We start from the raw sequence: 25,123 nt of genomic DNA, 5'->3' as shown, positions 1-25,123 counted from the left end.
TATAATGATAAAAGGACTAGTGGAAAATATCACAATCCTAAATATATATGCACCTAACACTGGAACTCCCAAATTTATAAAACAATTACTACTAGACCTAAGAAAGGAGACAGACAGCAACACAATAATAGTGGGGACTTTAATACTCCACTGAACGCACTAGACAGGTCATCACATCAGGAGGTCAACAAAGAAACAATGGACTTAAACTATACCCTAGAACAAATGGACTTAACGGATATTTATAGAGCATTCTACCCAACAACTGCAGAATATACATTCCATTCATCAGCACATGGAACATTCTCCAAGATAGACCATATGATAGGCCACAAAACAAGTCTCAGTAAACTTAAGAAAACTGAAATTATATCAAGTACTTTCTCAGACCAAAGTGGAATAAAATTGGAAATCGACTCCAAAAGGAACCCTCAAAACCATGCAAATACATGGAAATTAAATAATCAGTTTCTGAATTATTGTTGCGTCAACAATGAAATCAAGATGGAAATTAAAAAATTCTTTGAACTGGACAATAATAGTGACATAACCTATCAAAACTTCTGGGATACAGCAAAAGTGGTGCTAAGAGGAAAGTTCACAGCATTAAATGCCTGCGTCAAAAAGTCTGAAAGACGACAAATAGACAATCTAAGGTCATACCGCAAGGAACTAGAGAAACAAGAACAAACCAAACCCAAACCTAGCGAAAGAAAAGAAATAACAAAGATCAAAGCAGAACTAAATGAAATTCAAACAACAACAAAAAATATAAAAGACAAATGAAACAAAAAGCTGGTTCTTTGAAAAGATAAACAAAATTGACAGACCATTAGAGAGATTAAACGAGAAAAGGAGAGACGATCCAAATAAACTTAATTAGAAATGAAACAGGAAATATTACAACCGATACCACAAAAATACAAAAGATCATTCAAGGCTACTATGAACACCTTCATGCACACAAACTGGAAAACCTGGAAGAGATGGATAAATTCCTGGAAATAGGCCGGGCGCGGTGGCTCAAGCCTGTAATCCCAGCACTTTGGGAGGCCGAGACGGGCGGATCACGAGGTCAGGAGATCGAGACCATCCTGGCTAACACGGTGAAACCCCGTCTCTACTAAAAAAATACAAAAAACTAGCCGGGCGAGGTGGCGGGCGCCTGTAGTCCCAGCTACTCGGGAGGCTGAGGCAGGAGAATGGCGCAAACCCGGGAGGCGGAGCTTGCAGTGAGCTGAGATCCGGCCACTGCACTCCAGCCTGGGCGATAGAGCGAGACTCCATCTCAAAAAAAAAAAAAAAAAAAAAAAAAAAAATTCCTGGAAATATACAACCCTCCTAGATTAAACTAGGAAGAAACAGAAACTCAACAGACCAATAACAAGCAAAGAGAGTGGTAATTTAAAAAATTGCCAACAAAAAAAAGTCCAGGACCAGATGGATTCACAGTTGAATTCTATCAGACATTCAAAGAATTGGTACCAATACTATTGAAACTATTCCAAAAAACAGAGAAAGAGGGAATCCTCCCTAAATCATTCTATGAAGCCAATATCACCCTAGTATCAAAACCAGGAAAGGACATAAAAAAACTACAGACCAACATCTCTGGTGAACACAGATGCAAAAATCTTCAAGAAAATACTAGCTAACTGAATCCAACAGCCTATTAAAAAGATAATCCACCATGATCAAGTGGGTTTCATACCAGGGATGCAGGGATGACTTAATATACACAACTCAATAAATGTGATACACCACATAAAGAGAATTAAAAACAAAAATCACATGATCATTTCAAATAGATGTGGAAAATGCATTTGACAAAATCCAGCATCCCCTTATGATTAAAACCTCAGCAAAATTGGCATAGAAGGGACATACCTTAAGGTAATAAAAGCTATCTACAACAAACCCACAGCCAACATTATACTGAACAGGGAAAAGCTGAAAGGACTGCCCCTGAGAAGTGGAACAAGACAAGGATGCCCACTTTTACCACTTCTATTCAACGTAGTACTAGAAGTCCTAGTCAGAGCAATCAGGTAAGAGAAAGAAATAAAGGGAGGAAGTCAAACTGTCGCTGTTTGCTGATGATATGATCATACACCTGGAAAACCCTAAAGACTGATCCAAAAGGTCCTAGATCTGATAAATGAATTCAGTCAAGTTTCAGGATATAAAATCAAAGTACACAAATCAGTAGCACTCCTATACACCAACCGAGTCCAAGCTGAGAATCAAATCAAGAACTCAATCCCTTTCACAATAGCTGCAAAAAAATAAAATAAATAAAATACATAGGAATATACCTAACCAAGGAAGTGAAAGACCTCTGCAAGGAAAACCACAAAACACTGCTGAAGAAATCACAGATGACATAAACAAATGAAAACATATCCCATGCTCACAGATGGATAGGATCAATATTGTGAAAATGACCATTCTGCCAAAAGCAATCTACATATTCAATGCAATCCCCATCAAAATACCATCATCACTCTTCACAAAATTAGAAAAAACAATCCTGAAATTTATATGGAACCAAAAAAGAGCCCACATAGCCAAAGTAAGACTAAGCAAAAGAACAAATCTGGAGGCATCACATTACCTGACTTCACACTACACTATATTGCTATAGTCACAAAAATAGGCACATAGACCAACAGAACAGAATAGAGAACCCCAGAAATAAAGCCAAATACTTACAACCAACTGATCTTTGACAAGCCAAATAAAAACATAAAGTGGGGAAAGGACACCCTATTCAACAAATAGTGCTGGAATAATTGGCAAACTACATGTAGAAGAATGAAACTGGATCCTCATTTCTCATCTTACACAAAAATCAACTCAAGATGGATCAAGGACTTAAATCTAAGACCTGAAACCATAAAAATTCTAGAAGATAACATTGGAAAAAACCTTCTAGGCGAAGGTTTGCTTAGGCGAAGACTTCATGACCAAGGACCCAAAAGCAAATGCAACAGAAACAGAGGTAAACAGATGGGACTTAATTAAACTAAAAAGCTTCTGCATAGCAAAAGAAATAATCAGCAGAGTAAACAGACAACCCACAGCGTGGGAGAAAATCTTTGTAAACTATGCATCTGACAAAGGGCTAATATCCAGAATCTACACAGAACTCAAACAAATCAGCAAGAAAAAAACAAACAATCCCATCAGAAAGTGGGCTAAGGACATAAATAAAACAAGTCTTAAGAGAAGACATACAAATGGCCAACAAATATATGAAAAAACGCTCAACATCACTAATGATCAGCAAAATGCAAATCAATACCACAATGCGATACCACCTTACTCCTGCAAGAATGGCCATAATTTAAAAAATCAAAAAAGAATAGATATTGGCATGGTGGTGAAAAGGCAACACTTTTACACTGCTGGTGGGAATGTAAACTAGTACAATCAGTCTGGAAAACATTATGAAAATTCCTTAAAGAACAGAAAGCAGATCTACCATTTGATCCAGCAATCCCACTACTGCGTATCTACCCAGAGGAAAAGAAGTCATTATACAAAAAAGATACTTGCACACTCATGTTGATAGCAGCACAATTTGCAATTGCAAAACTATGGAACCAGCCCAAACGCTCAGCCATCAATGAATGGATAAACAAAATGTGATACATACACATACTCTCTCTCTCTCTCTCTCTCTCTCTCACACACACACACACACACACACACACACACACACACACACAACCATGGAATACTACTTAGCCATAAAAAGTAATGAAATAATGGCATTTGCAGCAACCTGGATGGAACTGGAGATTATTATTGTAGGTGAAGTAACTCAGGAATGGAAAGCCAAACTTGCATGTTCTCACTTATAAGTTGGAGCTAAGCTATGAGGATGCAAAGGCATAAGAATGATAGAACGGACTTTGGGGACTTGGGAGGAAAGGTGGGAAGGGGGTGAGGGATAAAAGACTATACATTAGGCACAGTGTACACTGCTCAAGTGATGGGTGCACCAAAATCTCAGAAATCACCACTAACAAACTTTTCTATGTAATCAAATACCATCTGTCCCCCCAAAACCTAGTGAAGTAAAAATAAATAAAAAATAAATTAAAAGGGGTAACAGCTTGGAATCAGAGATTTTCTTTAAAATATCCCTGTAAATAGGCTTTATGAGAGCCAACTGGTTATAAGCTAATTAGTTAATACTAAGATTTCATGACCTTTCTGCTCTAACTTGGTGTTTTCTTCATTGTTTAGTGGCTTGTTCTGTGTAACTTTTTTTTTTAACTCTTAAATAATGAAACACTAGTTGGGGGAAGGAGGCCAGGTAGTGGTAGTTATCTATAGTTTATTTGTTTCCAGCCTAATTCTCTAACCTTGACTTCACTGGCGCAGCAAAATAGGAAGGCATGTATATGACAGAGGAGACCTAATAAGCATTTTTGTGTCTTGCTTCAATTGCCTCCAAATTATGGGAACACATTCTATGACTCATAACAGAAAGAACCCACAAAATCTGACACTTTTGCTTTTTAGTGTTCTTAATACTTGGGGTAGATGTTGTTCTAGGATCTGGGACAGCAAGAAAGAATTAGAGCCTAAAATGATCAGGAATAATAATTCTGGGATCCCTAGAATTTCTAGTGTCTAGAGTTCTCTGTACTTCTTAGTCTGCCTTTTTTCTTCCCTTTCTCCTTGAGAAATTAATTCAATTAGAGATTGCTCAATACAGACCATAATTATTCATTTTTGGCCTATAAATACGTTGGAGAAAAAAGAAATGAAGGGATTCCATTTCACTGACATTGCCATGTTAAATAAATGCCTGGTGATTGGTGCTATAAAATACTCTGCCCCAGTGTCTTCCTTGGGGGGAGGGGGGGAAAGGGGGAGAGGGAGAGGGAGAGAAGGGGAGAGAGAGAGTGAGAGTGTGTGTGTGTGTGTGTGTATGATTTCTCAGTAATTGTGGGTGACAGCTGAACTCACAGATGTCAAAACAGGAGCTTGGAACTGATAGTCAAGGACCCCGGTGACAATGAGCATTACGCTGGAAGTACAACAAATATGTCTCTTGGATGCCAAAGCACCTCCCAGGGTAAACACCTTAACTGTGGTCTCCAAAAGTAGATCCATGAGAGGGGATGACAGAATAACCCCTCAGACCTAGTCTAGATTAGTTACAGTTTGCTGGCAAATCTCAAGGGAGATGACTCTGATTCAAAGATCTCTATGTAATTCTCAGTTCTTATGAAGGAGGTAGACTGCAAGATACGGTATAATAGAGCTTCTGAAATGATCAGTTTACATAGGTAATTTTATCCAACTTCTGAAGATGATCATATTGGGAAGCCTGGTTTCAGGGGCTCAAGCCTGGCTAAAATAGTGGAATCTCTTAGGGTATCTAAGAGAATTTAGAAAAATTACCTTTATTATCTTTTTCTTCTTACAAAAGGATAAGGTTAGTTGTAAGGAAAAATTTAAATACTACAGAAATATAACATAGAAACAAAAGTCCCTATACAAAGTGACAATTACTAACAAATATCAACTGAGCACCAACTGAGTGCCAGCTACCATGGATATAGCAGTGAATGTAACAGATACAATTCCCTGTTCCCACAGAGGTTTCATTCTAGTGATAGGAGTCAGGGGAGAAAAACAAACAGTAATTGAAATAATATATCAGGGGGTGGTGTTAGAGGGGAAAAAAAACAATAAAGGGGGAAAGGGAATACCAAAGACTGTATGTGTGCATGCAATTTTTAGGGCAAAAAGGCCTCAGTGAAGTGATATTTTTAAGAAGACAGACGTGGTGATGGAACGAGTCCTGCAGGTATGGGATGGGGGCGTCGTAGGAAGAGGGAACAGCAAATGGGATTATGTCTGGTATATTTAGAAAGAGGAGGGCTAGAGGAGGAACTGGAAACAATAATAACAGACAGCTCTTTCAAAGAGTCCTGGAGTGAAGAAGAGCAGACAAATGAGTGTTAACTCAAATGGTATGTTGGAGCACTAGGGGTCTGTTTGTTTTAAAGCTGGGAAACTGCAGGGGAGAAATGGGTCAATCTCTGCAGGAGTGTTTGTGAGTTGATGGGAGGGGATGGGATCTATTAATAAAGCCCAGTGTAGGCCTGGCCTTAGATAGGAGCTTGGGGATGGGCGCGGTGGCTCACGCCTGTAATCCTAGCACTTTGGGAGGCTGAGGTGGGCAGATCACGAGGTCAGGAGTTCAAGACCAGCCTGACCAACATGGTGAAACTCTGTCTCTACTAAAAATACAAAAATGAGCCAGGCGTTATGGCATGTGCCTCTAGTCCCAGCTGCTCGGGAGGCTGAGGCAGGAGAATCGCGGGAGGCAGAGGTTGCAGTGAGCCAAGATCCTGTCATTGCACACCAGCCTGGGCGACAGAGTGAGACTCCATATCAAAAAAAAAAAAAAAAAAAAAGATAGGAGCTTGGATGATTCATGTATAGAAATAATAGAAATAGAAGGAAAGGGAGAAGATATTTAGTACTGATATGGGTAGGAGATGGGTAAAGGTCTCTTCTGACTGCGTTAGTTTTCTCAGTAAAATAGGAAACAAGATTATTAGTTGAGGGTGAGGATGGGAAAGATGCTGGAGGTTAGAGGACAGGGAATAAGGCACCTGCAGAGGGGGGAAATGAATGGACTAGGGAAACACAGTAGGACTGCCAGACGGTACTAAAGACCCCCTGGACGTTGGTGGTCATGAATTTAAAGCAAGACCACTCAGCATGGTTGTGTGATCTCCTCTAGCCAAGTTCAGCTGCACAAATAAAAGCTCAGAGTAGAGAGAGAACACAATTGAATCTGAGTTAGAACAAATTCCAGGTGGGTACCAAGAAATGAGGGGATAACAAGGAAGCTGAGAGTATATTCAAGGAAATGATTTTAGTGACGAATTATGGCAGTGATTCTCAAGCATAATCATGTTATCAGAATCACCCAGAGGGCTTGTTAAACCAAAAAGTGTTGAGCCCTACCCCCAGAGTTTCTGATTTACTAGGTCTGGGTTGGGGCATGAGAATATGCATTTCTATCAAGTGCCCAGGTGATGCTAACACTATTAGTTGGGAATCACATTCTTAAAACCACTGACATAAACATAAGGCCAGAAAATGAACGAAGAAGGGCAAAGGACAAACTCAGTAGACATCAAGGAATTGAGAAGCTCCTGTACTGGATACCTTATCTATTGAACACTTGAACAGTGGCAACAGTAATACTGAAAAGTGTGTCTAAAGCCAGGAGATAAAACCTTCAAGAAATAAGTGACCTGGGGTGGTAGATGACTACAATCAGAAGGGGTAGTGGATAGCAGAGTCTAATGATATTAGTTCAAAGGTGGGGCGGGGCTGGTTTCAGGGAGGCGGCCAGGAGAATAGTCTAGAGCAGCAATGAAATGCAAGAACACTTACTGCCCCCTCCAGGCCCAGTGGGATAGGGGGTGGGAATGAGAAAGAACAGAGCCACCATTTCACTGCCTACAGTATCCTCAGGAAGAGAGGAGTTTCAGTTATAATAGGAAGGGAAATGTTTAGAGAAGAGAGATGACATAGGAAACTTTGCTGGTGAATGATCATGAGCTCAGCGTGCAAGAGGACATGGTGAAAGGATTTCAGGAGTTGAGAGGGTTGGAAGTGGACTTAGGAGATATATAAGAGCAGTGTGAGGAGGAAAGTGGGGTGGGGGATGGGGGGTGATCTGGATTCCTGGACTTCTGGTGGTGACTAATGTAAACAGAGATGAAGGATATATTAGATCAGTCCTGATGACCTTAACTCAGAGAGTAGTGGTGAAGCTATGAGGGTTGGACAAGCCTGTGGGCTTAATGGAGCAAGTTGAGTTCTGGGAGCTCCTCTTCACTCCTGCCAAGGGTGGAGTGGAGGCTGGGAGAGGGCAGACTTATCAGGAACACCTAGATATGAGATTCACTTTCTACTTCTGGAGGAACATGAACAATAAGGAGCATATGAAGCCCAAACTTTCTGTGTGCATAAAAATATATTAATAACAAAAAGCAATCATAATGGTACATCTTGCAATTTACATTTTTAACTTTATCTTGACCTTTCTACATCAGTACATATATATCTACCAGGCTCTTGTGAACATATATGGGGACATATTTGAGATACCTGATGTTAATCAGAAAGAATGGAGGTATTAATGCAAAGGGACGTGACGTCAGAAGCCACCAAAGGTGGAGGGGGATATTCAGGTTGGGCTCATTCCACAAATTCCTATTTGCCACCAGGCAGATCTGTTTACTTTTATTAATCTGGTTGGTGGTAATTGAGAGGAGGAGAGAATGGTTTCCTATTTCATTGCTAAGTGTCTTGATTTCTACTCAAGTATTCCCAGCACTGAACCCAGGCACCATGAACACCTACAAAGCTAGGGAAGAACAAACATTTTCCCTTGGTGACATGACTGGCTAATGTTAATGAAGGCATGGATATAAACCTAGAAAGTAAAGAGAGAAAAGTGTTTATTAATGCTCCAGAAGGAACGTTTAACAAAGTTCCTAAAATGTGCTTTGCTAAAATGTTAAATTTATTTTCCTAATTATTCTGCATTCAAATATGCATACAAAACTATACACTATACTATTTAAACACTGAAGAAACCTAAATGTTAGATCATTAACCTAGGAAGATCCTTTATTTACTCTGGAATGAAATCCCAAATACATATTCCTGCTCAGGGTTAGAAGAAAGCAAAGTAAGTTCCAGTAACAACAGAAATCATGCCCACCTTCAAAGATTTCTCTCTCGGGCATCCAAAAACAAATAAAAAACAAACAATTGTACTAAAATTAAATGGCCAGAAATCTCCTTTTCCAACCCAAATCCATGAGGAGGAAGATGGCAACTTCTAAGAATGGGCAAAAGGACAATATATAGGTATTCCTTAAAGAGAAAATAAATGGTTACAAAATTTTCAAAATTTAAACAAAGAGCTCGTATATGGTGTACTGTAAGAAAGCCTGTGGGAACAATGGTGATCAAGAAAGCACCCTCTCCTCGAAATAGCTACAGCATATTATTGAGGGATTTCTGCCCCGTAATAAAGTAAAACAATCTACACTCTCATGATGTCTTCCCCTCTTGCCAGGAAAGGTGACCGGACCCTTCCTAGGGTGCTGTCATTTTTTAGGTATTAAAAGCTAGAGGAATTAAAAGACTTAGAGGTCTAGGTAAGATACTTGAGTCTTGCTGAGGCACTACCCTGAAGTCCGAGAAGGGCACCCTGAGGTCAGGTCCTCTTGTACCCATCCTTGAGAAGCAAAAAGCAGGGAAAGGGACAGTCCTCAGGCAAGGGAGCAGTTTCCATTTGAGAAGGAGACAGAGCAGGAGAGTGAAAATCCCCTCACTTGGTTATTCCTCCACTTATTCGTTTATTCATTGAAAAAATAGCTATTTAATGCTAAATAGAGGCCAACAGAGACTAGTAGCCCAGATGTGGAAACTTAAGAGAGATTCACACATCTTCTTCCATATTCTTATTTCAATATTTCATTTTTACCTCGGGTACATTTGAGAGCTTGAGATAATATTTTTGGAGGCCGAACGGAGAAAGAGAAGATTAGATGTGAATTAGGTTGTCAGGTAGACTGCCTGCTTAAATTCTGACTTTAAACTCCAGAAAACCGATGGGAAAAGGTTACCATCTGAACGACAGGTAGGCTTCTTACTCTCTATCCCTTATTGGTGTGGATTCTACTAACTTGGAATTCATAATAATACAAGCACAGCAGCCTGAAATTTCCCTATATTCTCTAGGAAGGAAAGTTCTGTTAGAACAATTTTTGTTGCCCTTTATTATCAAGATAAAACTATCACAAAGCTTAGGTTTGAGAGAAATAATGGATTCATGATATATCTATTTAGTCTCTTGCTGAACTCTCCTGGGACAAAAGGTAGTTGGAGTTTTGAAGCAAACAGTAAAACGTTAAGATTTGACAAAGCTAAGTGATGAGTGATAACAGTGCTTTTATATCATTCACCATACTTTTCTATTTGCTTAAAATGGGTTGACAAACTTCAGTCCATTGACCAAATCTGGCCCACTGCCTGTTTTTTTAAGTCTTAGAGCTAAGAATGGTTTACATTTTTAAAGCATTGGGTTGTTTGGCTGTTGGTTTGTCTTGTCAAGAGCAAATAAGACTACATGACAGAGACTCTGACCCATAAAGCCTAAAATATTTACTATCTTGCCCTTCACAGAAATGTTTGCCAATTCCTCACTTAAATTTTTCATAAGATTAAAAAAAAAGACAAGTAGGAAGGGAACTGAATCAAGGAAGAATGGTTTGTCTTCTTGCATTAAGCATCTTCCTGAATTAAACATTTTATATTATCTGTCTCTTTAAATTAGCTTTTCATTAATTACTTTTTCAACTTCTATCAAGAAGAAATCTCATCAAATTTTATTATATTCTGTGATATTGAAACTTATTTAAAAGAATAGCAGGAGACAGTCTTTTAATAAGATTTTGATTTCAGTTCATTACTTGTCAAAAAATTGGGGAGCACATTTAGAGCCCAGTGTGGCATTTTAAGGTAGTTGTACCTAGATTGGGGGTCATGGGTGTTAGCCAGGGACACAGGACAGGTGATGCTCAGACATTTTCTACTTTATGCAGTCCATCTCTTTTTAGAGAATTTGTCTCCTTTTTGTCACAGAAGGTAATGGGAGAAGAGGGTTGAGTAAAATTCAGAACACCGTATCACAGTGAGAGTTTCTGGTTATAATGGTTTTAAGACATTGGAATAGGTCATCAGAGAAAGTAGATGTTCTTCAATGGGCAGACAGGTTATTGTGAGGGAAAATAGCGAGATAATACCTTTAAATGTCTCAGTATGCCTTAGTTCACAATAACTAGTCGCTCTTATGACATTATTATCATTTTGAAGTTGCTATGTAGGTATTTTCTTTCCTTTATAACAAACTATTAAGTACATCAGTATTGCCTGTGTCCTGCATTGTGTCATGTGGGAAAAAAACCACATGAAGGGATTTTTCTTACTTTTGTGATTAATTCCAAGTTTCTCCCCTAGTGTTGACCCAAAACTAAAGATATTACCACCTGTGAACCAACAAATGAGGAGACTCACACAAAGTAATTTCACAGAAATGCTCAGGGAACATCTGCAATATTTAGAACCAAATAATCACTTAATAACCTTATTAAGTACGTATTGTTTTAAACTTTAGTGTTGCTAGTAACTAAAAAAGTCCACAGAAGAATAGCAGCCACAAAACATACAGATTAAGTATTCCTTATTCAAAATGCTCAAGACCAGAAGTGTTTTAGATTTAGATTTTTTTTGGATTTTGGAATATCTGCATATACATAATGAGATACCTTGGGGATGGGGCCCAAGTCTAAACATGAAATTTGTTTCATATATATACATAGCTTGAAGGTAATTTTAAACAGTATTTTAAAGAATTTTGTACTTGAAACAAGGTTTTGATAGCGTTTTGACAGTGACCTGTCACAAGGTCAGGTGCAGAATTTTCCACTTGTGGCATCATGTTGGTGCCCAAAAAGTTTCAAATTTTAGAGCACTTTGGATTTTGGATGCTCAACCTGTACCACGGAAAGAAAGATTCATCTGATTTTTTCCCCAGTTTTTCCCCTGCTCAAATGAAACTTGCAATGAGAAGCCTAACATGTAACTTGTATTTTAACTTGGTCACATAAATGGCATCTCAAATATCCAATTAGTTTTTAAAAAAATTACTATGTAATATTTAAGAATATAAAAAGCATAAAGAATAACATGACAAAATACTTATGGATCTACTACCCAGATTATGAAGTAAAATATGACTAATACTATTCAGGCCCCCTGTATGCCCTTCCTCAGTTGCATTTCCCTTCCTCCAGGATTAACCATTAACACTGGATTTTGTGTATCCATGTATTTCTTCATACTTTCTGTAAAAATGTATATATCTCAAAATGATTCATATCCTTATTTTACCACTTGCTTTTGTCGATTTGGCTTTATGTCTGAATTCATACATGTTGATACATATAGCTCATTCATGTAGTAGGGGCAGTGCTTAACAAATATTCCATGTGCTTTTCTATGTTTCTCAGATTTTAGGTTGGGAATCACTGGACTGTGAGCAGAAATGAAGTGTGTCCAAGTTTGGGACAAGGCAGTTAAAAGCATCACCCTTTGTTCCCCTCCTTCAGTGAACTCAAAAGCCACATATTCCAGATGAGTCAATAGGCAGCAGTGAGAACATGGAGCCTCCATCAGACTGGGTCCTTGAGTGAAGTAGAGCAGAGCCTCTTGCTAACCCATGTTGGACTTACAAAATGAACAAGGAATAATCCTGGTGCACTACGACACACATATGTAAATAAAATGGGAAGACAACTGCCTTTCTGGGAGTATTCAAAAGCAGTACTTTCAGTAGGGGGATGGATTAAAAACTTTTGAAAACACTTCTATGATTCTAGATTGATATTTATTCTCAGGTGCCTGGAGAATCAAATCTTACCCTTTAGTCTTTACCTTCTTTGAAGGCCTACTGTTATGACAATGCTTTCAGAATCGTGTTCACATGTTCATAAACTGTTTCAGACATTGTCAGTTTTGTCTCTACAAGTAGATTTTAAGATCTCTAAGAATCATGTCTTCTCTTCTTTTGTACTCTACACTAACCTTACACAGGTCTACAGAGGCATGCAGTAACAACCGGTCTCTTGGTTGGCTGGGGAGGGTGAGGACTAACATTAAATGCCTACTTTGTGTAAGGAACCTTGCTTATGTTTCACACGAGTTATTTTGATCCTTATTTCCACCATAAAGATGAGGATATTAAAGGTAAGTAATTTTCCTTTGGTCACAGAGCTGGGAAGAAGATGAAGGGTATGGGGAGGGTAGTAGAAACCAGTCTGAGTCTAAAGTCTGCTTTTTCCTTTTTTTATATATTATCTTGTATAATCTTTGCTTTTTACTGACTCTGAGCTGAGTGAGATCATTCCTAGAGCAGGGCACGAGCTTTAGTAGAACAAAAAATGGCTAACAAAAAAGTTTTTCTTTATAAAATTTTCAAACACTAAAACATTTGTTAAAGAGTTCCTAGGACTCAAAATTGTTGGGGCTTACCTTGATCACCTCTGGAGTCTGCTGAATCAAAACTGCTGAAGTAGTATCTTTGGCTTTATCACCAACAGGACTTCTACAGACTGATAAATTGGCCTGGGAGGAAGTTGTCAAGGTTTCCTGTAGAATTTGCATCATTTCCTTCTCTTGTGATAGGCTCCCTCTGCTTGATTTGCATTCAACTAGTTCTTGAGCAAAGTCTTCAATGCTTTCCAGAATTCGCAGTAAGAGGGCTCGATCCTCTTCCTCTATTTTGTGTCCATTGGTTTCGATAATCCTTGTTAGACAGGAAGGCGAGACTTTTTCTATGGGTGAAGAGACTTTAGATTTAGGCTCAGGATCTACAAGGGTCTGACCAGTCAACTGACTGTGACTATTTAAAGAATTAGAGTTTTTACCCTTTGCAAGTGGCTCTCTTAGAGAGGTCTCCATCTTCTGTGAAAAAGATTCCAAATCCATTAACAATTTATCTATCTCTTCTTGGCTACTGGAATTTGTAAAATCTCTCTGGTCTCCCTCTTCAACTTTAGAAACTTTTGATTTACAGTCTTCCTTAGGTAGATGAACAAATGATTTCTCAAATATCTTACCAATTTCATTTTGCACTGAGGCGGGGCATTTTTTAAGATGAGTAGCATGTTCTGGAAATTCTGCTCTATGTTCATGTATCTTTAATAACTCATGACTAGGTCCATTCTCTGTCTTTTGTCCTTTATCTAATGCTTTCTTTCCATCTGACTCTTCTTCGATATAAAGAGTTTCCATTAAGTCACTAGAAGAAACATTTTCTAAAGGGTTCATGGTTAATGACTGTGATTGAACCCGGACAGCTTTTAGAGTTCTAGGATCATTTACCTCTAAGTTATATAAGGAATTTGTGGAGTTGTTTGGAATGGATTGTACAGTGTCCATCTTCCTAGAATTAGGCTTGTCATCTTGCAATTCAATAGTTTGAAATTGTCCAGAGTCAGAAGCTGAGAGCTGGACAACATCTTCATATTTAGGGGGTTGTTCAGTGCCAAACACTGGAGAGAAGGGAGTCAGCTGTAAGCTAGGCATATTACTGATCAGTTCTGTTAAATCTAGAGCCTCATTATTCCCAGACTGCATGAATTCAAATGGTAATTTTTTCAGATAGGATGCTAACCTGGTCATTACATTCATATAGACAGTTTCAGAGCTAGAAAATGTATCATTATCACTTCCTTCATTGATGCTACTCCCTGACTTTTTCTTTATGCATTGTTTTATGATGTCTGTGCATTTTTTTAAATCCTCAGAGCATTTCAATAAGATATCCAAGCACATCTTTATGTCTGTCCCAGAAGAAAAATTATCTATTTTATGTTTTTCCAAAATCTGAGTAACCAAGTCTTCTTCAGAGAAGTTTTGAAGAAACATGGAAGTCAGATTCGTATCAAGTGAGTTTCTATGAGATAAAGGTTTTTCCTCAACTGAAGAACTCCTCAGTAAACCAAAGGATGGGGCGTTCCCATCATTGTTATAATGGCCACAAAGCAAGTCCAAATCAACTGACCTCCTATTAAATGAGTCAGACTTAACTTTCCTTCCCTTTCTGTAAGCTGCATGGTTAGAGTTTTTGAGTTTTTCAAGGGAAAATTCTTTTATTTTCCCACTGGCAAAACTGATTGCTTCTCCTGCAATGTCCTTTAAGTTGCAGGTATTCTGAAATGTAGATCCTCTCTTGACCCTGGGTATGCCTGTGAAGGCCTGTTGGGGATAGTCTCCTTCAGTCGAGCAAAGCCCATTTTCTTGGGGTAGAAACATAGAGTTCAGATCTGCATCTTTGAACTGAGACACAGGGATGTGCAAGAGGTCTGCACAAACACTATGGTGTACCACAATGCAGTCAACTCCATGTGTGAAGGTGTGGCAGGTTCCAGTGCAATAATGTATAGCTTGTTCAAAACGCCGGTCTATCACCACACTGCTGTAGTGGTTCACAGTACTAACCACAAGTCTGTAAGTTGCTGCCATAATATCAAATCCACTTACTGGTGGGACTTGGAACTTTCTAGAACTTGTTTCATGAAAATTCTCCTAAATGACAATTAGCTGAAAATATATTTAATAACAATGTTCAGTGGTTTCTTCCAAATATAATGGCTTTTCCCATGAAGGGAAATCATTTATATTTGAGGTTTGGTAACTATCAGGATACAGTAGCTGCTGCACATGTGTGCTTGTACTGGCAAATTTAATAATTTAATAATTGTGCTTTTTAATTTTATTTAGTAATATGATACTGCAGAATTATTGTGATGAAAGAATATCCTCTTTTAGTTCTTCAACAGTTCCATAGCATGGAAGTTTGCTGTCATAAATTTACTATCATAAATCTTAGTTGGTAGCAGAGTAGTATTGTGATAACTGAGTCCTCCAAGGGTTTAAATGATCCATTTTTCTGTGAATGACAGAGAAACCTGTAATAAAAAAGAAAATAATTAAAAGGAAATATTATTTTTAATGCTGGAACTTTTAATTTCCTCTTTCTTTGCATCCCATATGCAGTTAACCACCAAGCCTTATTATCTGCAATATCCCTTACAGCTGATATTCAACTCATGCCTTTGTTTCATCACACCTTATACTCCTTATTGCCTACAGTAATATTACCTCAACTCTACCTTGTCACATCTACCTCTGAGATGAATTTCTTATTGCATGCTCCTTGCCACCTTATATGATACTAAGCTTAGATTTACATGGCATTTTCATCCCTCACAGCTTAAGAATTCACATTTCTGATCTCCTCATGGATCACAGCAAGTCTATCTCTTTTTGATTCACTTTTAAGTCCCTCAACACCTGTTCCCATCCATCTATAATCATATTTTCTACTATGTCCCCGCACCAACCTTTCACTTCCATCAACCTAGTCTTCTCAAAGACTACCAACACCTAGTACCTGTTCTTGAGTCTCAAATTTCCTCTATCCTTAGAAATTATTCTCCCATCATCTTCTCTTTGCTTACTGAGAGAAAAAACAAGTTTCATTACTGATCTTGATCCCATCTCCCAGATCCTGCCCCATGCGGATATCTCTCTCTCTCTGCATCAAGTGGACAGAATTGACTTAATCATTCTCTTACAAAAAAACGGCTTTTAAAATATACTATAGTTGCTTTCCAAGAAGGTTCTGTCAATGTATTTATTCAGTCAACAAATACTGGCTACCTACTGTGTGTACCAGGCTCTTTGTATACACTAGGGATAAAGCAGGAAATAAAACACGGGGAAAAACCCCAATATACAAGTTAAACATATAAACTTACATGGTGGCATGTGTTGGGGAGAAAAATAATGCAGGGCAAGGGTTTAGAAACACTGGGAGGGTTCTGTTTTATGAAGGGTTGTCAGAGAAGACCTCACTGACATCTGAAGAGCAGAGACCTGAAAGACTAGAGGAAGCAGGCCAAGGAGGTATTATGAGGTAAATCCTCCAGGGCAGAATAACCGCAAGTACAAAGGCCCTAGAGTGGAGCATGCGTGATTCACTAAAAGAATGGCAAAGAGACCAAAGTGGGTGAAGCAGAGAAAGCAAGGGGACAATGGGAGATGACATGGCCTGCAGTCCCAGCTAATCGGGAGGCTGGGGCAGGAGAATTTCTTGAACCCAGAAGGTGGAGGTTGCAGTGAGCCGAGATCATGCTACTGTACTCCAGCCTGGGTGACAGAGCGAGACTCCATGTCAAAAAATACATACATACATACATACATAAAAATAAGTAAATAAATAAAAATCTGATGAACTTTTCGTGAGTCATCTTGCTGAGAAAGAAAAAGGGGATGGGGTAAGACTTAAAAGAACGAATCACAAATTTAGGTCTTTGAGTATGTTTTGAAAGGACATCAACAGCAGAAAATCAAACCTCAAGGGGTGGCACCAATGACCAATGAGAAATTTACAGTCTAAAATAATTTGAGTTAAAAAAAAAATGCCGAAGCATCAAAGATTACTTTCCCTGCTATTTGTTTCAGACCTATGGGTGTAAAATTCTGGCTTTTTATTCAGACCATAATTCAATTGATGCCCAGTTAACCAGATGGAATCTTAGACATGGAATCTAATCCACTATTTTCAATCAGAGATCCAACCTAACTCAGAAGCACCATGCTATCCTGCGTCTAAGAGAAAGTTAGGCTGCATGGGTTTGAATCCCAATCCTGCCAGTGTGGCCTAATATAAGCTGGTTAACCTTGTCAGTCTGTTTCAACAGCAAAATGGAGAGAATAATAACATCCATCTCATGAAGATTAAGTTAACATATGTTAGATGCTTACAACAATACCTGAGACTCAGGAAATGCACAATAAATGTTATTGCTGTTATTGCTCTGATTCACTTATCAAACATTCCCTACTCTGTGCCAGACCCTGGGAGAATGTTGCCAAATGACATATAGTGATGGTCTTCAGAGTGCTCAACGTTTAATGAGGGCAGGAACAGAAGCAAGCAAGCACAGCAGCTATCAGGAGTGAGGTCAAGTTTCTCCCATTTTGCTTCCACAATTAATAAATGTTCTTTTCAGAAAAGTTGGGCAATATTCACTAGCAGAAATAAACACTGTTGATATTCTTATGGATATACTTTAACTTTCTCTTATGAAAATTTATAAATGTATATATTTTTTACAAAATTTAGACCATACTATAACTTACTTTGACAATATCTCATAAATGTGCTTCCATGTCAAAACAGACACAGAGCATTTTAATGAATATTCTATCATATAAACAAAATTATTTAGTCATTTGTTATTGCTGAACATTTAGGTTATTTACTAATTGTTTTCAAATGAGCAGTGATAAACATTCTTTTACATACACTTTACATAGCTCTTTAGTTATTTGCGTATAATATATTCCACATAGTAAAATGTTGAGTCAAAAGATGTATGTGTATGTGTATGTGTGTGTGTGTGTGTGTGTGTGTATACATATACTTTTTCAAAAAAGGTCATTAGATACACAGGGCCAATCTAGAAAAGGGCCTGTTTCTCCATGTTTTCTTGGACTGATTCCTTTCTTTAAATTTTTGGTAATTTGATCGATGAAAAAAACAGAATTAACATTGTTTTAATCTTCATTTCCTTGATTGCTGGTAAGCCTGAATATCTTCTCATTTACCTATTAGACACTCTGTCATTGTTCACTTGTGAAGCCTTTCTTCATGTCCTTTGTCTGTTTTGAGAGGGAGCATCTGAATCAGACTGAGGAGTTAGGAAAAGCTTCCCAAACTATAGCGATGTAGGTACATAATTTTGAAGGATTAATGAGAGCTACTTAGACAAAAAGGAAGGGAAGAATACTCCAGGTAGAGGGAAACACATATGTGAAGGCAGAGAGGCAGAACACTGCACAGTGAGTCCCGAAGCACAAGTAGTTCCAGCTAGTTTCACTGGGGGGCGTATAGAAACAAGCAAGAGGGCAGGAAAAAAGAGCAGCAGCAGCAAAAGCCAACCACAGTTGGCCTTTGTGTGCTAAACTAAGGAGTCTGAACTTTATTCTGAAAGCTATGAGAAAAACAAAGACTTTTAGGCTAGAGAGTAACATGATGAAATTTGTTTTAGGAAGATTACTGTAGCACCTGAGTGGAGGATAGATAGGAACCAGACTGAAGACCTAGAAATCAATTAGGAGGTTATGATAATAATTATGCAAGAAGTGATGAGAATCTAAACCAAGTAGGTGACAGTAATAACAAAGAGGAGGGCACTGACCAGCCCAGGAGGAAGAATCCATAGAACAGCAGGAGGGGAAAGTGACAGGGAAGAATCTTAGGTTTCCGGCTTAAGTACTGGGAGACTTGTCTTGCTACTCCCAAGACAGACTTTTTGTTTTTGTTTTACAGGGGGTGGCCACAGGACAGATAAAGTTATTTTCTGAATGTGTTGTTTGAGGAGGTACCTGTGGAATATCTAAATGGTAGATGACTGAATGAAATGTGAACATAAAAACCTGGAGGTCAGCAGAAAGATCTGGGTTGGAGACGCAGCTCTGAGAAGTTACTTAGGGTGAGTGCATAAAGTGAGGACAGCTCTGGACTGAGGAAAAGTTGAGCATCAAAGACATTTGCGGGTTGAAGAGACGGACAGAATTCTTAGAGGGAGTCTAAGAAGAAAGAGAAAAAGATAACTAGAAAACCAGGAGAAAGCAGTTTTATGGAGGCTGAAGAAGGGACTTTCCAAATGGAGGTCACTAGCCCTGGATATTACTAAGTGGTCCAGGAAAAACAAAAAACTGGATTTGCCAATATGAAGGTTGCTGGTACCCTTATCACGTGCAATTGCAGGGATTTGGTGTCAAAAAAAGTGGTGTACGTAGACTAGATTTCCCATTAGTTTTTTTTTGCTAAGAAAAGGAGGGCTATAAAATGGCAGCTAGAAGAGAATGGAGATATGAATTTTTTCTTAAATGATAGAAAATATTTGAGCTTGTGTACATGTTGAAGGGAAAGATCCAGAAGAAGCTTTGGGGACCCAGGAACTAGTAGCCAAAGCCCTGGTGAGGGGATTAGTCTCAGAGGAAGGTGGAAACCTTTCCTAGTGAGGCAGGGGGAAATAAACCAATTTATATATGGAAGAAGAAAAATATAAGGAATTTTTCTCTATGACAGCTTCAATTTTTCTCAGTGAAACCGAAAGCAAAATTATTGATTAAAATCTAGGGGAAAGGAGAGGTATTAAGGAATTTGGGAAGATAGTGAAAATCTGAAAGAGATGTTAATGAAAATAAGGAGGTATCTGATTAGCAACAGGCAAAAGTAAGGATAGATCCTGAAACATTCAGCAGGACTGATGTAGAAGGAGAGATGGTACAAATGACTGGATTGATCCAGGGCTTCTCATGAAGGCCAGAATACAAAAAGAATAGCAGCAGGAGATTCAAGTAGGTGTAAGCACTCACATGAGAAGTATGAGGTAATATGTTTATTGATTAAATAATGTTGATCAAGAAAGAGCAAAGGAGAGAAAAAGTTTCTTAGCAATTTACTAAAAATCTTCCACTAGGATGACATCTGTTTTTGCAATAAGCTTTGACTCTGTTACATTAACCAACAAATATTTCTCTCTGTATATTAGTGAAGACTTCATTAAATCATTTGAGATGTAGAAGGTCTATTTTTTCATCAGGCTTCTTTTAAAGTTGATAGAAATGTGCCTCTGCTAACTTTAAGCAAAAAAAATGTGAAGACAAGAAAACTTCAAAGTAGAAAAGAAAACCTTAAAAATTTTCACAAAAATGGCAGTTTAGAAGAAAAGTTTGGTTATCAATACATTTTTAAAAAGCAGCAGTCTTTAAATAATAGGAATAAAGAGAAAGTTTCTGGTGCCAGAATCACATTAATTATTGAGCTACAGTATTTTTCAATTCTAAAATACATTTTTTTTGGACATTTTAACATCACTGAAATGGAAATACATCTTACAGTTGGTAGCATCTTAAAATCCCTATTGGCAAGGCAGAACTGTGACATGGTTGTCATTTATTGAACACACTCTAGTAAGGTCAAGAAAACACCATTGTAAAAAAACATGCAGAATGACTTGGCAGAAAATTCCCAAAGATCATAGCAGAACACTCTTTTAAGAAATGCGTCATCAGCAAACACTCTGGATGGCAGAGAAAGTATAAACATAGGTGGCTCTAAATTGAAAAGTGATTTTAAAGAGTTTGAATCTGAATGGAAGAAATTCTAGAAATATTTTAGCCAATTACTTCCATTGTATTTTATTTATATATGCACAAGAGTGATATATAATTAAAAATATCTGTCAGGCCTGGTGCGGTGGCTCATGCCTATAATCCTAACACTTTGGGAGGCCAAGGTGGGCAGACTGCCAGAGGTCAGGAGTTTACAATCAGCCTCGCCAACATGGTGAGACCCCATCTCTACTAAAAATACAAAAATTAGCTGGGCATGGTGGTGTGTGCCTATAATCCCAGCTAACTCGGAAGGCTGAGGCAGGAGAATTAATGGAACCCGGGAGGCAGAGGATGCAGTGAGTCGAAGGCTGCAGTGAGCCGAGATTGCACCACTGCACTCCAGTCTGGGCCACAGAGCGAGACTCTTTCTCAAAAAAAAAAAAAAAAAAAAAAAAAGAAAAGAAAAACTCTGTCAACAAAAGTCTCATAGAACTCTTTCAATAAGTTAAAAAAAGTTCTAGATGATAAGCATTTTATCATAATCAATAGGGTTTTTTTCTTTGTTAATGGCACATTAAATGAGTGTTTTATAATCTTAGATGAGATAAAATATGAGAAAAATTTTCAGTCTAAACATCTGTAATAGTCTGCTTTATACCCCAACACAACAGATTACTTGGGAAATCATAATTGTTCTAAATGTGTACATTTATGCCACCTCAGGTCTGTGGCATGCTGCCAGCCCCACTCCCCAGGCTTTTGGTCTCTGCTGGTCCTTTCATCTCCACAAAGGGCAGAGTCTGTTTTCCCAATTTCTGAGCAAGTGGTTCATATGCATGTTTAGAGTTCATTCAACAAACAGTTATCAAGAACTTACTGTTACCACCACTTTAAGCAGATTACGATTATGCTAACATGTACTTTCCAGTGCCTCTGGAAAGCTCCACAATAAACTGTTATATGACAATTCCTAATGAAGAAGATCTCCTGTGAGACAAAGGTTTAGAAGCAGCAGATAAGAAAAGTTAGGATGGAGAGGAACTGGATTTTGAAAGATAAGAGCCTTATCAGGTAAAAACAGGTTGGACTGCGCCTTGTAAGCAAAAAGGAATTCTATGAAGGCACGGAGATAGGAAAAGCTTGTGTGTTTGGAGAGGTATAAGGAGGCTGGTATTGGTAACGTTGAAAATGTGCAGTATGGGTTTCACAGTTTTAAGGTCTCCTCCAAATAATAATAATGAGAAACAGGAACACGAACTGCATCTTCAAAAACCTAAGAGACACCTGTAACTCCAGATGAAGATAGAAAAGAGAAGTAGGCATGGTAAATGACTTAGCTTACTGATGACAAGCAAACCAATTCACCCCGCACAACCCAAAGAAAGCTGAGGTTTGTCGGTAGCAGGTACCACAGAAAATGGAGTAAGGTAAGAGGAATGAACATAGGGGGACTGTTTGAAAGTCTGTAAGAGAATAATTAGGTCTCCCTACCCCCACTCCACAAACTCAGAAATCATCCCTCTTTCATCCTGCTGAAGATAGAAAGTTGACGTGCTGGGAGGAAAAAGCTGAAACAGAAAAGTACCAACATCAGGCGCATCAGACAAAGATGGTGGCAAAGGATTGAAAATAAAGGAGGCCTGGGTCACCAAAAACCAGGCTTACTACCTCCAGCTCCTAGTCTCCACTGTGGATTAAAGAATCTTTTTCTGGAGAAATAGAAATCTCATCTAGCTACATGATCACCTTACAGTGAAGCCCACTAATTGACAAATGCTGCCCACAAACACAGAGCTTCCCTTCAGCTTTTTAGAGCTTCACTTTTACTTTGAAATCAACTTCATTGATAATTTACATACAATAAAAAACATATTAAGTGTGTAGTCCACTGAGATTTGACAAGAGTCATGTAACCATTGCCTTAAAAAAGACGGAACATTTTTATCAACGCAAAAAATTATCCCTAGGCCTTCTCTCAATTTCCCTTACCCACAATATCCAACAACCACTGATCTGATTTCTAATACTGTAGATAAGTTTCGTCAGTTCTAGATCTTCATAGTAGCATAATTACATATGTACTTTTCTGTCTTCTCTCATTTAGCACTTAGTTCTGAGATTTATCCATTTTACTGTATGTTATCAATTGTACGTTCCTTTACACTGCTGAGTAGTATTCCACTGTATGAATATATCAGAATTTGTTTTATCCATTCAAATGTTCTGATGCTATTCAACAAATAGATAAAACAAATTCTGGTATATTCATACAGCTGATGGACATTTGAGCTGTTTCCAGTTTGGGCTATTATGGTTTAAAGTTATTATGACTAATCAAGTAAAAGTCTTTTTGTGGACATGTGCTCATTTCTTTTGGGTAATTAGCAATGGAATTACTATGTCATGATAAATGTACATTTTACTTTATAAGAACCTGCAAAACCGTTTTCCAAAGTGGTTCTACCATTTTATACCCTTAGCAGCACTTGAGAGCTCTAGTAGCTCTACATCCTTTCAGATACTTGTGAATTTTAGCCATCTTAGTGAGTGTTAAGTGGTATCCCACTGTGGCTTTAATTTGCATTTTTCTGCTGACTAATGATGTTGAGTATTTTTTCATATGCTTATTAAAAATCCATATATATCTTCTTTTGTGAAGTGTCTATTCAGAACCTTTTGGGTCATCTTTTATTACTAAATTCTGAGTTCATTATATATATATTTTAAATACACATATTATCTCCTAGTCTGTGGCTTCTCTTTCCATTTTCTTAGCAGTAGCTTTTGAAGAGTAGGAGGTTTTAAGCCTGTAAATTAATTTTCATCAATCCAATTAATCATTTTTTCTTTTATAGTTAATACATTTATATATACTACCTTAAGATCTTTGCTTATCCTAAGGTCATAAGGATTTTCAATGGTTTTATAGTTGAAAAGAATGAAACACTTTCCTCGCTTGACTCCTGGTTCTCCACCTGCCCTTTGAAAATTCACTGTCTCCTTCCTTGCATCTCTCTTCTTGTCCCCTATGTGCCAGCCTTCCTCAGAGTTTTGTCCTTTGTATGCTCAAATCTTGTCTACTTTTGTGGCTTTAAAATCTTTATCTGACGCTTCCTCTCAAATATTTATCTTTAACTCTGGTCTCTTCACTGCCAAGTATATTTAACTACATGGGGAATATTTTCTCCTGAATGTGTATTGAAATCCATGCCTGAAGCTGAATTCATCTCCCTGCAAACATTAGAGTTACATTTTTTGGGGTGTCTCTCCCTGATTTCATGGAGAATTTGGGAAGTTAATATATTCTTAAACATTAATGTAATGATGTAAATTACTGAATGGTGTTACACATACTATGTTGCTATTTATTTGTTCCACTTCAGGAAACATCTGGAGCAGAGTATGAGGTAAAGAAATTCCACTGCTTATCTCAGCTGATGAAAGGGTTCAAGAAGAAATGATCTACATCAATCATAAAGAAAAGACAGAGTTGACTGAATGTCCATGTCACCTAGGTAGATCACTTGAAGACTACGAGTAGAAAAAAACTGTAGAAAATTGTCTTGAAAACTTTTTATTTAACAGAGTACACAAGGTGTAATGATTCAGAAGTAATGAGTCATTTAGAAATAATAAAACTATTACTTTGCCTGGAAAACATAGGCAATCTTGGGTGGATGACTCAGTGTGGAAACTGCTTCCAAAGAACAGTTTAAAAGAATACCAAAAGTATATAGTAAGGCCTATTTGTGGAATAAAAAAGGAGACCTGGAATATTTTATTGTGTCCACTTCAAACATAGTTGAGAAATTTAAAAAATACAATAAATAAAATTAATATAGTTGAGAAAATAAAACATCTCTTATAGAAAAGATTTTCTAATGCTCAAAGAAACTGTTTACATGGGTATAAAAGAACAATTAATGCTTTAGGTTTAGGGCTAATGTCTGAATGAGGCTAAGGGTAATATAAAAACATTCAGCAGTGGACCTGATTTGAACATATGGAAACTAGGAAGCGCTTACTTTTATTTTTACCACATATGGGAATTAGGAAAAACTTACTTTTATTTTTACCGCAGTGGAGAAACAGGAAATGTGGCTGAAGGGAAAAAGCACCCGGTGGGCAGTCAGAAGCTCCTGGTCTCACTTCTGTGCTGACTAGCTCGGTAACTTGGTCAAGTCACTTCCCTCACAGGGATTTCATCTTTTCTTCAGGAAAAACAGGATGAAAGATGGCTCTGGGATCTAGGGAACACAAGAAAAGCAAAATTTGTTTTTTCTTGGTTTGAATTAGGAAA

General features: G+C 37.9%; 1 protein-coding gene across 5 annotated transcripts in view; it reads right to left on the bottom strand.

The window, feature by feature from the left end:
* Nucleotides 1–25,123, bottom strand: part of PPP2R3A (protein phosphatase 2 regulatory subunit B''alpha) — a 193,889-nt gene that overhangs the window by 136,116 nt on the left and 32,650 nt on the right. For 2 of the 5 annotated variants that reach the window (XM_074031091.1, XM_074031092.1), the window contains exons 2-3: nt 24,849–25,070; nt 13,156–15,596 (exon numbers count right to left, since the gene is read on the bottom strand). In XM_074031091.1, coding sequence (XP_073887192.1) covers nt 13,156–15,150 — 1,995 coding nt within the window. In that variant the 5' untranslated portion in view covers nt 15,151–15,596; nt 24,849–25,070. The remainder of the gene's footprint in view (nt 1–13,155; nt 15,597–24,848; nt 25,071–25,123) is intronic. The other 3 variants (XM_015445113.3, XM_015445115.4, XM_005545831.4) reach the window with 2 other exon arrangements.

The sequence above is a fragment of the Macaca fascicularis genome, chromosome 2, assembly GCF_037993035.2.
Source record: "Macaca fascicularis isolate 582-1 chromosome 2, T2T-MFA8v1.1".
Lineage (NCBI taxonomy): Eukaryota > Metazoa > Chordata > Mammalia > Primates > Cercopithecidae > Macaca > Macaca fascicularis.
Note: the sequence above shows the minus strand (reverse complement) of the source record. Positions and strands in the feature narration are given on the sequence as shown.